Consider the following 12,174-nt stretch of genomic DNA (forward strand, 5'->3'; position numbering starts at 1 on the left):
ATCGGAACGCCTACCTTGCATATAATTAACACAAAGTAGGTGTCCACGCTAAAAAATGACGCAAACTCCATGGACTTTGGCGCTAGACGCGTCTAACGCCAAAGTATAAATATGGAGTTAGTTTTGCGTCGGAATTGCGTCAAAAAAAACAACGCAATTCCGGCGCAAACAGAGTATAAATATGCCCCTGAGTGTTTTGGGGACCAGTTAGGCAGAATGAAAGGCTTTGAAAACAGGAACGTTTTTCAAACAAATGCTGCGCCTATAAGGCAGAGGTTGAGAAATGTTCCATTGAACTACAGAGTGAAACTGAAGAAAGTGTCACAAGATCTATGTTAAAAGAACATTATTTAACCCATTGAAAGTTCTGACTGGGTATCTCTAGTTGTGATTTCGTTGAAATCTAATGGAGACTTAAGATTGTGTGTGGACTTATGATGTCTCAATGAAGCCATTTGGGTGGATGCTTTTCCCTTACACAATTTGCAAGAACTGGTGTTGTTTATTGGGGAAGCCAATGTATTTCCACAATTAACTTGGACAGCGTGTATCACCAAATCCAGCTAGATTCTGACTCTAAACACTGTTCAACATTTGTAACAGCTGAAGGCATGCTCTAGTACAAAAGAATGCATTTGGGCTGGCAATTGCATCTGCTATGTTTCAGAGGGAAATGTCAAGAGTTCTATCAGGCATAACTGGTGCAAAGGTGTTCCAAGACAATATATTGATATTTGGAAAGGACCAATTGAGCACAACTGGATCTTGATAAATGTTTTACATGCTCTTATGGAAAATGGGTTGACAGTAAAGGAACAAAATTGTAATTTTGGAAAATAGTAGGTGGAATATTTTGGACATGTTATATCTAAGGAAGGCGTACATCCAAAAATCAGTCATGTTAAAGTCATAGTGAAAGCACCAGAGCCCAAGTGTAAGGAACAATTGATGTCCTTTTTGGGGTTGACAGTTGTATTCTAATTTTATGGAAAAATATTCCTCAAAGGTGGAGAACTTACCAGCACTTTTAAAGAAAAATGAAACATTTTGTTGGGGGCAGGAACACAATAAGTTTGTAGCAATCAAAAAAGCGATCGTACATGCACTATGTTTGGAGTGTTCTGTAATGGGAGTAGATTTGTACGATATCTGTGGATGCTAGTAGTAATGAATAGGAGCTGTTTTATCACAAAAAAGGATTAAAGTGAGTGGTTGGTTGCATATGCATCTCGTACCCTTACGCAAGTGGAAAGGAATTATTCCATGATAGAGAAAGAAGTACTTGCTGAACCTTGGGCTATAGAGCATTTCAAAATGTATGTGTGGGGAAGAACATTTTTAATTTGCACAGACCATAAACCCTTGGTAAATATTTAAAAAATGGGGTGGGAAAATCTCTCACCTTGGTTTGCACGGTTGGCTTCAAAATTGAAAATGTACCATGATGACATAGTACATATTCCCAGAAAAAAATAATTGTGTTGCTGATGGGTTGTCATGGTTACCGATGGATAAGGGTGATTGCGATGTAGCATATATGTATGAAGATGTGGTGTTTAGTGAGAGTAGAGATATGGATAGTGGGTTGGAGTTATTGGAAGTGAAATGGATGGACGAAATGGGAAAGGATGTGGCCTTGATTGGTGTTAAGGTCTTCATTGTAAAAGGATGGCCATGGGAACGGAAATTGCAAGGTGAATGTAGCATATTTTGGAAGGTAAAGGGGAAATTATCCATGCGCAATGGTATTATTTGGAGAGGAGACAGGGTTGAACCGCCCAGTGGGATGCACACAGTTATTGTCAAGTTAGGGCATGAAGGCCATGGGGGGATGTCAAGTACCAGAAGGAAAATCAAAGAAAGTGTTTGGTGGCCAGGTCTGGTGAATCATTAAGGGGCATATTTATACTCCGTTTGCGCCGAATTAGCGAATTAGTTTTTTTCGACGCAAATTCGGCGCAAAACTAACGCCATATTTATAGTTTGGCGTTAGACGCGTCTAGCGCCAAAGTATGGGCAAATAGCGTCATTTTTTTGCGTGAACGCCTTCCTTGCGTTAATGAGATGCAAGGAAGGCGTTCCCGTCTAAAAAAATGACGGCGACGCAAATGCGTGGTATTTATACTCCCGGGCAAAAATCACGCCCGGGAGTGGTCGGGTCAAAAAACCCCGCATTTGCGCCACTTTTTAACGCCTGAGTCAGGGTAGGCGTTAAGGGGCCTGTGGGCTCAAAATGAGCCCACAGGTGCCCTCCCCTGCCCCCAGGGACCCCCCCTGCCACCCTTGCCCACCCCAGGAGGACACCCAAGGATGGAGGGACCCATCCCAGGGACATTCAGGTAAGTTCAGGTAAGTATAAATTTATTTTTTTGTTTGTTTTTTGGGTGGCGTAGGGGGGCCTTATTTGTGCCCCCCTACATGCCACTATGCCCAATGACCATGCCCAGGGGACATAAGTCCCCTGGGCATGGCCATTGGGCAAGGGGGCATGACTCCTGTCTTTACTAAGACAGGAGTCATGTAAATGGCGTCTGGGCGTCGTTTAAAATGGCGCAAATCGGGTTAAGACGATTTTTTAGCGTCAACCTGACTTGCGCCATTTTAAGACGCCCTAACGCCATTTTTCCCAACGCCGGCGCTGCCTGGTGTACGTGGTTTTTTTCCACGCACACCAGGCAGCGCCGGTCTGCTTGCGCCGGCTAACGCCATTCAATAAATACGGCGCCCGCATGGTGCTTCAGAATGGCGTTAGCCGACGCAAAATTTTTTGACGCTAAACTGCGTTAGCGCAGTTTAGCGTCAAAAAGTATAAATACGGGCCTGAGTGAGTGAGTGTAGTGCATGCAAGTCAAGTGACAAGGTGCTTAAACCCATAGTAGTACCCTTGCAAATAGTAGAATTACCAGATGGGCCAAGGCGAAAGGTGGTGATTGATTTTGTGGGGCCATTTGCCATGTTACCATCCAAGGAGGCATACGCCAGTGCAGTTGTCTCATAGATTATTACTCGGCATGGTTGATGTGGTTATTGATTTTTTGGAAGATGTTTTTGCCAGGGAAGGTGTTCCAAAAACATTGGTGTCAGACAATGGAGTGCAACTTACATCGAGTAAAATGCAGATATTTTATATCATCCTGAAAGTAATGGTCAAGTTGAACGGTTCAATATAGTAGCCAGAGAAGCAATACAATTGGCACTTAAGTCTGAGTTGTCATGGAAGAAAGTTCTACAAAAATATGTTGTTGTCATACAGGATTACACCTCATTCTGTATCGGGTAAAACAACATTTGAGGTTTTAAGATGAAGGAAGCCTTCTTCAAAACTCGTACCGTGGTAGTTGAAAAATAAGAAAGAGAAGAAAAAAAGTTAGAAGTTGATCTACAAATGAGGGGGAATGTGAAGAGGTATCAAACAAGTGAAGGACAGAGTTAATATGAGTAGAAAGATGCCTAATTTCTTGGTTGGTCAGTATGTGTGAGTGAGGAAACTGGGTCAAGGAGAATAAGGAGCACCTCAGTGATTTGATCCATTGAGGATTGTGAAAGTATTGGAAGGTGTTGTGAGACATGAAGATGGTAGGGTACGGAATTTGTGCCATGTAAGTTTGTGCAAGGCAGTTACCGTACATAATGAGAAGAAGCATGACAATCAGGATGATGTAAGTGGATAATTGGTGGGAAATGATGTGTGTCCTAGGGTTGAAAGTCCTAGGGTTGAAACTACTTCCAGGGTGAGATAAATATGTGGGAGCAATACAGAGGCAAATGGTGGAGTTCAGAGTGATCCGGGAGTACGATGGAGAGTGAGGGAGAGGAAATTACCAGGTCATCTTAAAGAGTTTATGATGGAGTAATAGAGAAAATACGTATTAATTGAGATCCTTGAAGTCTGGATATGAATTGTGTCAGTATTATATTATTTTATTTAGTATTATATATAGGTTGTTCAGTTCTTTTTGGTTGTCTTGTAATTTGTTTTTGTGGGGATGATGTGTGGGACATTGGAATGGTAGGGGTAGAATGTTGGTGTGGACATAATCTATTATCGGATTACGGAACCTGGGGACAGGCAATTTGCCGGGGGCAGCAAGTGGGTTTGTGTCCGGCTGGCATTGCTAATTTTTATATAAGATGATGAACCTGAAGAAATAAAGGGGGTCATTCTGACCCCGGCGGTCTGAGACCTCCGGGGCCAGGGTCGGCGGGAGCACCGCCGACAGGCCGGCGGTGCCCCGCAGGGCATTCTGACGGCGGCAGTTCGGCTGCGGTCAGATGCGGAAAACCGGCGGTCTCCCGCCGGTTTTCCGCTGCCCTTTAGAATCCTCCATGGCGGCGGAGCGCGCTCCGCCGCCATGGGGATTCTGACACCCCCTACCGCCATCCTGTTCCTGGCGGGTCTCCCGCCAGGAACAGGATGGCAGTAGGGGGTGCCGCGGGGCCCCTGGGGGCCCCTGCAGTGCCCATGCCTATGGCATGGGCACTGCAGGGGCCCCCGTAAGAGGGCCCCACTTGGTATTTCAGTGTCTGCTATGCAGACACTGAAATACGCGACGGGTGCAACTGCACCCGTCGCACATACCCACTCCGCCGGCTCCATTCGGAGCCGGCTTCCTCGTGGGGAGGGGTTTCCCGCTGGGCTGGCGGGCGGCCTACTGGCGGTCGCCCGCCAGCCCAGCGGGAAAGCCAGAATGGCCTCCGCGGTCTTTCGACCGCGGAGCGGCCATATGGCGGCTCCCTCCACGCGGGCGGCGACCGCCGCCCGCGGGGGTCAGAATGACCCCCACAATGTATTAATTAACCTTACGGATCAGAGTCTGATTAACACATATTTCACCTGTTTTTGTGTGAACTCCATTTCTGAAAGTTTGTTTGGCATCCTGAAGGCTTCAATTAGCAGAAAATGGGTAGGAAAAGTACAAGCAGGGGCCTAAGAAATTTGTCTTACCCATGGCCCCAAATAATCCTTAAAACAACACTAGCCACTTGCGTGCTAAGTATGTCTGAAATGTAAACACCACAGGCCCAAACATGACAAGATAGTCCCGGTCACATTGTTCTTCGATTACTCAAAAGGAGAAAGGCCAAAGAGATAAAGTTTTCCAATGATTTTCTTTTACTTCAGCATGTCATCTTACCATAGAGATAGTCTTCCTCTGGTCTGTTTCCAATGATGCAGCCACGAAGCTGGCGTAATTTCTCCTAAAGTAAAGATAATGTTGACATATTACTGATTGCCAGGGACATTATTTACAAATGTGGCTTACATTCCTGTAGCTAGCATTTCAACCGTATGAAACTGTGAACGCTACAAGTCTCTTCTAGATATTAAGCCAATGAAGTATTGTACTCAACTAAAGAGATGTATTGTTATCATTTGTGTTCGTGAAACTGATATGTTCAGTCCCTAAACGGTCTGTAATCACAGATAATATGAGTCTATGTATAAATAATGACTTAATAAAGTTACATTGGGTTTTACAATTGTCCAGTGCTTAAATTATGAAAATAAGTGCAGTGGCCAATTTTTTTCTTAATAGGCTTAGGCCTGATACTACTGCTAGAAGTATCCTCTTCCATCACTGGCATAACTGCTGCCTTCTTCTGGCATTATCAGCAACTGAGCTTTGTCCCTTAGCATCAACACGTCCTGCAAGTGGTCAATGTAAAAGGAGGAAATGGTGACATGTGGCAAGCATGCCTGATAGCACACACACGTTACTTACAGATCAGGCCTAATTGTATGGCAAACGTGAGATGCGCTAACTCTTTAGAGTGTTTATGTACATGGGTTAGGATTCAGAGAAGGAATGCCTTGAATGGTGATAACAGCTAACAGAGTGTGTGACATCATCATATTATTTTAGCAGCGATGTGATATTAGCTACACCATCAGAAACAACGGAAATGCAGGGGAAAGGAATTTTCCATATTGATTTTCAGAGAGCTATGTGTAATGAGTAACATCACACTGCAAGACCATCGAGCCTCATGCAGAGCAAATTTGTAAGGAAACAAAATGAGATGCACATGTCTGGCTTTCAAATGCATTTGTGATTGACGTATTATTCGTCCTCTACAGTGCCAGTACGAAAGACTGAAAACAACCCCCCCTCCTATCTCCATAGAGAATCATTGAGTAGAAAGGTCTACGGAGTGGAAGGACATGAAGAGTGACTGCTTGGGGGATAGACACACACACGCATATTCACACATATAATTTCCTCTCCTGTCGCTCCTCCAAAGAATCCAGGCAACTCGTCTCCCTTTATGCCTTTCGACCAAACAGAATGACCTTGCTCACATGACGCCTGACAATAAAATTGCGTATTTGACCTCACCATGTGATATTTGCTCAATAAACACTGACTACATACTTTCTCTATCGCTGTTCAGCGAGGCAAGCAGTTGTTTATGGTAAATTAAAATAGGGAATAGCATCATGATTTTCACCCAAGACATTATACTTTTATTCCATGAATTAACACTGACAAAATGTTGTGATAAATTAGTCATGCTATGTTATGGCATTCATTGAAAATCTGAGTTCTCATTTTGTTCTGTTTCATTAAAAATGCATGGTTTAGAAACACTTTATTATCACATTTGATGTTGATTGATGTAGGAAACCCATTTCGAACCCATGTGGGTTATGTTTGCTCAACCCATAAAATACACATCACTTTTATTTGGTCATTCGTTCACAGTCTGACATATCGCTGTTTAAAGATGTCCAAACGCTTATCAAGTCTGGGTGGGTACAATTAATTATATTTAAAAAAATACTTTTATAACCATCAGTCAGACTACCAAATACAATCTTCCTCCACTCATCCACCCATCTTCCCATGCCTGATTTGTACATGTCTATGAGTTCATATCCTTTTTGCCTAAATTAAACGTTTCACCTTCTCATGAACATCACTTTTCACCACATAGCACATGTTTTGGTCACATTTCTGCAACTGTGCTCTCATTACATTTTATAACCACAGGTTAGCCATTTATTTCCACATTCCTGTCAGGGTTATATTGTGGTAGTAATCTGCTCCCGTGAGCATGTTACATTATTACATTATTGTTTTTTAACTCTAAAAATTGAAACCCTTGGATCTCTTCTTAAAAAACTGGATTGTTCCTCCTCCATATTCAAACCATGCAGAATCTTGCTGTGCAATTTCATGATGTATCTACTCTCCTTCTGTCTCAAGGTTAATTCCCTGTCACCCCATCTTCCCCCCAGATGTACTGGCACAGCATCTATCACAAAATATTTCAAAGGATTCGTTTGATATTCATGTTTTTCTGAAGAGTGCCGGGCTACTAGTATGACCAGTTCTCTTGGATGCTGCATTACTCTTGTGGACTTGCAGCTTTTTGCTGCCTACATATCACAGGCCACATGAACACACAAATACATAGACCGCAAATTCTGTCCTACAATTGTAAGTTCCCTTGATGTCAACCGTTTTCTCAAAAAAAGGTGACAACTTTTTATGCATCTAAGCCATGCTTGCATGCTCTGCACCTATGGGAACCTTTTCTTTGTAACCATGTGATTTCCCTTCCAACCTCTGGGTACTAGTTATATGTGAGTCCCTCATAGCCCAAGCCCTTCTAAATGTGATATGTGGGGAGTCAGGCTCCATATGACCCACCACCTGATCCCCTTTAATAGATGTCAGTCTTTCCTCAGTATCGTCCTCAACTCTTTGTGTGCTGTGCTGTAGGTTGTAATCATCCCTGATCTGAAGGCTCTCACTCTTCTGTTCACTTTTGGGGAATAATATTGACTGGATATTTTTTCTGTCCAGTTTTCTTACTAATGCCTCCATGACCTCTTCGGGATAGCTTCTCTGTAGAAAACATGCTACTGTCTCCTGTTTGCCCTTTTTTAAATCCTCCACAAAACTGCTGTTTTTTGTGACTCTTCACAGTTCCACATATGGGGTATTGTATATGGTGTGTTTGGGATGGAAACTGGATGAATGTAAAATAGAGGTTCCTGCTGTTGGCTTTCTGATTAGTCTACTTTCCAGTTTTCCCTCACTAACAAAAACCTATAAACCTAGAAATTCCACTTCTTTTGGGCTAACATGTTCTGCAAAGCATAGACCCATGTAAATTTCATTTAGAACTTGTACAAACTCCTTGGCTCACTGGACTTAACCATACCAAATAACAAACACATCAATTATGTATCTTAGCCAGCATATGATGTTCTTTCCAAATTCTGCGCTATGGTCGCCACTGAGCACCTGCTCCTCCCACCAGGCCATGTGCAAACAGGCATACCTGGTGGGTGAAGCAGGTGCCAACAGCTGTCCTACGCAACTGTCTATACAACTTCTTGGCAAACAGAAAGTAGTTGTTATTGAGACACCATTTTATCATCTTTCATAGCTTTACTGTATGCTTGTATAAAGTCAAGGGCATATTTCTGAGGAAATGTTCAACAACTCTTAATCCCTGGTCATGTTTTATACTTGTATAGAATGAGACCACACCTAATGTCATGAGGATATACTCTGGGCTCCATGGTATATCATAGATTCTCTTTAAAAAGTCTCCTGTGTCCTTGATGTATGAAGGCAGGTTGCACACATTCTCTGGAATGAAATAATCAATGTATTTGGATGTACTTTCAAACAGGTCATTGATTGCAGAAATGTTCAGCCTGCCTGGTAGTTTTAGCATGTCTTTATGGATCTTCGGTATGCGATATAACACTGGAATCCGTGGGTGATCATTTCTCAAGGAAAGGTATTCCTCCTGACTCAGTAATCCATTGTTCCTCCAGTCTAGCAACTCAGAATGGTATTGTGTTGTGATTCTAGCCCATTCTGATCGGTCACTTTGTGTATAGCATTCTGGTTCCTCAAGTTGCCTGTGAGCTTCTTTCATATACATACTCAAGGGCCACAAAACAACATTGGACCCCTTTGACTGGATTTCGTACCACTATTTCTCTGTAAGAACGCTCTTTCTTCATCAAGGTGTATTGTCTTTCTTGTTGGTTGGTCACATTCCTTGTAATTTTGCCTGTGCGTAAACTCAATGCCTTTATTTGATCAGTTACTATTTCATTGAAAATATCTATGAAATCTCTTGGCATTGTGGGTAGAAACATTGAGGCTGGCCTGAATGGTGTACTTTCGACCTCCCATACATGCAAATCCACGGTTTCTATTAATTTCTCTTCCATTGATGGATCCAATATGCCCAAAGTTTCATTCTCTAAATACTCCAAATCATTTAATAGTTAACGATCAAATACCTTTAGGCCCCTATGAGTTTCCCCACCACTAGTGGTTTACGTTTGCATGATTGTTTTCTTGTTTTTTTATGCATGATATTTAACTAATGTGTTCTTTCAGGTGAATTTAAAAAAACTGACGCATGTTTCGCAATAGTCCATATCATTCAGTGGGCAATAATAAGTTAAGACCAAAGGTAATATCTATTTTTCTCTGTCACTTAATTCCAAATCCATTAAATTAATCACTGTCATGTTTTTATGATTGCTTATTTCTTTCTCCAGGTCTTTTTTGAGTTTTTGATTTGCTTGTGTTATTTCTTTTGTTGTGGCCTTCTCTGTACTTTTGCATTCTGAGCCTGAGTGATTGCATTATTTTCACCATTAAGAAATAAAGTTTGCCTACCAGTATGGGAGCATTCATTGCCCCTGCATTATTGCTCTTTGATCGTCCATCTTCCGAGTCTGTTTCTGAGTCAGAGCTCAGTACTGAGCAGGTCTCAGTCATTCTTGTCTCCTGCATTGCTATGTTTGTTTCATTTAGTTTCTATCTGCTCATAGTATCAAAGCACTTGATGGACTGCCTCTCAGACAGTGCATGGGGGTCTGTGCAGTTTCTCCAGCCAGGCTGTTCAACAGTAGCTGGGTTGGAGGAACCTAAGTGTGCATGTGTGTTTGGCCGGCCTAAGACGGATGGCCGAACACACATGTGCACCAGTGAACATTACTCCCCTTCCCCTCTGCCCCCCTCCTGTGGCCCAGCCCTGCCCTTCCTTGAACTGCTTGCTGAGCTAGCAGAAGAAAAATAAAACAATAGTAAACTATTGTTTTACTCTTCATCTGCTGGCTCTTAGCCAGCGGGGCGACGCTCCTCTGCCATAGCGACAGAGATCCCACAACAGTGACTAGCACAACAGTGACTAGCCTATGCGAAGGGATGCTTAGTTTATTATTGTGTAGATTAGAGTCTTGAACATTATGCTACTGGTTGACAGAATAAATTAAATCATTGACTCTTTTAAGTGATGAAAGTTGCACAAAAATAAAGAATTGACATTCTACCTCCAAATCATTTTCATTAAACAGCAAATATTGCATCATAAATGTGCTTATGGTGCAGTACATTTAACTTTGAACACATCATTGAGGGATTTGTGTTTAAAAAGTCGAGATGGTGTGTGCGATTGCTTGAAATAGAAACATTTATTACATGCACATATTGTTCCACGTTTCTCAATATCAATAGTGTCTTCTTCAGATTGTATTATGAATCATATCCAAGGCTGGTAAGACTACCAATTTTTCATGAAGTGACATATTTGTGATTTATTGTTATTAAACACTATGGCCTATATTTACTATGCCTCACGCAGCCAACCACTGTACAATTACTTTGTGCTGCACTGCAAAACAATTAAAAAAGTATGAAGCAACATATTTACAAAGAGTTGCATGTTGGTGACATTATTCGTTCAGCACCCGCAATGAAACCCTGTCTCGTGTGATGATGGTAAAAACCGAGCCATCATTGTATAGTGTGGGATATTTGCTCGAAGTACACCAACCAGCACAAAATGGTATACATGAGCACCCACACAAAGGTAATCAATATAAGACGTTCAATTTCTTGAAAATCTCAAGTTACACATAGGTATATCACTCCATGTACCATTTGTCTACTTGTTTATGCTTGATTTTACTTGACGTAAGGATTTGACACAATGCCTGGCCAGTCAAAAAAGGTTGATCTAGCTTTGTGTCAGATCCAGAGGGTGTAGCTTGGTCAGTGAGATTGAAGGGGGGAGGAGGGAGGTAAGCTTTAGATTTTCTACCAATACACTGACATTTAGGGCCCCATTTACGAGGCCTCTGGCACAGGTGGCGCAGCAAATAACTTGCGGTGCCACCCTGGCTATGAGGAAAGGGCAGAAATGCACTATATTTATGAGATTCGGCACACTTATGTCCTCTCCTCCTGCACTGGTGTACAAATTGCTGCCTAGTGCCAATGCAGGCACTGTTGAACCATGGTGCAAGGGTGCTTGCGTTGTGGGGATGATTGTTTTTGTGCAGGAAGGAACACCTTCCTGCAAAAAAACAATCACAAGAGGTGTTTCCCCCTTTCTATGTGTTCTGCACAATGTTTTTCCTTCAGCATAAGGACCTACTTTTTGATATTCCACTATGACAATAGGAATTATAGACTCCTTGTCATATGTAAATAGAAAATTAACATGTATACTCCTCTACCACTCATTTGCTTTCTTAAGTAACCTCTGAATATGAAAACTCTACCAGAGATTTAGGGGCATATTTATACTCCGTTTGCGCCGAATTTGCGTTGTTTTTTTCGACGCAAATTCGACGCAAAACTAACTCCATATTTATACTTTGGCGTTAGACGCGTCTAGCGCCAAAGTTCATGGAGTTAGCGTCATTTTTTTGCGTGAACACCTTCCTTGTGTTAATGATATGCAAGGTAGGCGTTCCCGTCTTAAAAAATGACTCCGATACATATGCGTCGTATTTATACTCCCGGGCAAAAATGACGCCCGGGAGTGGGCGGGTCTAAAAAACCCGCATTAGCGCCAGATTTTAGCGCCTGGGTCAGGGCAGGCGTTAAGGGACCTGTGGGCTCAGAATGAGCCCAGAGGTGCCCTCCCCTGCCCCCAGGGACACCCCCTGCCACCCTTGCCCACCCCAGGAGGACACCCAAGGATGGAGGGACCCACCCCAGGGACATTAAGGTAAGTCCAGGTAAGTATTTTTTTTTTAAAAAAATTGTGGCATAGGGGAGCCTGATTTGTGCCCCCCTACATGCCACTATGCCCAATGACCATGCCCAGGGGACAGAAGTCCCCTGGGCATGGCCATTGGGCAAGGGGGCATGACTCCTGTCTTTGCTAAGACAGGAGTCATTT

At 42.7% G+C, this 12,174-nt stretch overlaps 1 protein-coding gene across 1 annotated transcript in view; it reads right to left on the bottom strand.

Annotated features, from left to right (window-relative positions):
• BANK1 (B cell scaffold protein with ankyrin repeats 1) overlaps positions 1-12,174 on the bottom strand; it is a 2,047,355-nt gene that overhangs the window by 115,361 nt on the left and 1,919,820 nt on the right. Inside the window, exon 13 of the mRNA XM_069230214.1 lies at positions 5,136-5,199. Within this exon, the coding sequence (XP_069086315.1) occupies positions 5,136-5,199 (64 nt within the window). The remainder of the gene's footprint in view (positions 1-5,135; positions 5,200-12,174) is intronic.

Source organism: Pleurodeles waltl, chromosome 1_1 (genome assembly GCF_031143425.1).
Source record: "Pleurodeles waltl isolate 20211129_DDA chromosome 1_1, aPleWal1.hap1.20221129, whole genome shotgun sequence".
Lineage (NCBI taxonomy): Eukaryota > Metazoa > Chordata > Amphibia > Caudata > Salamandridae > Pleurodeles > Pleurodeles waltl.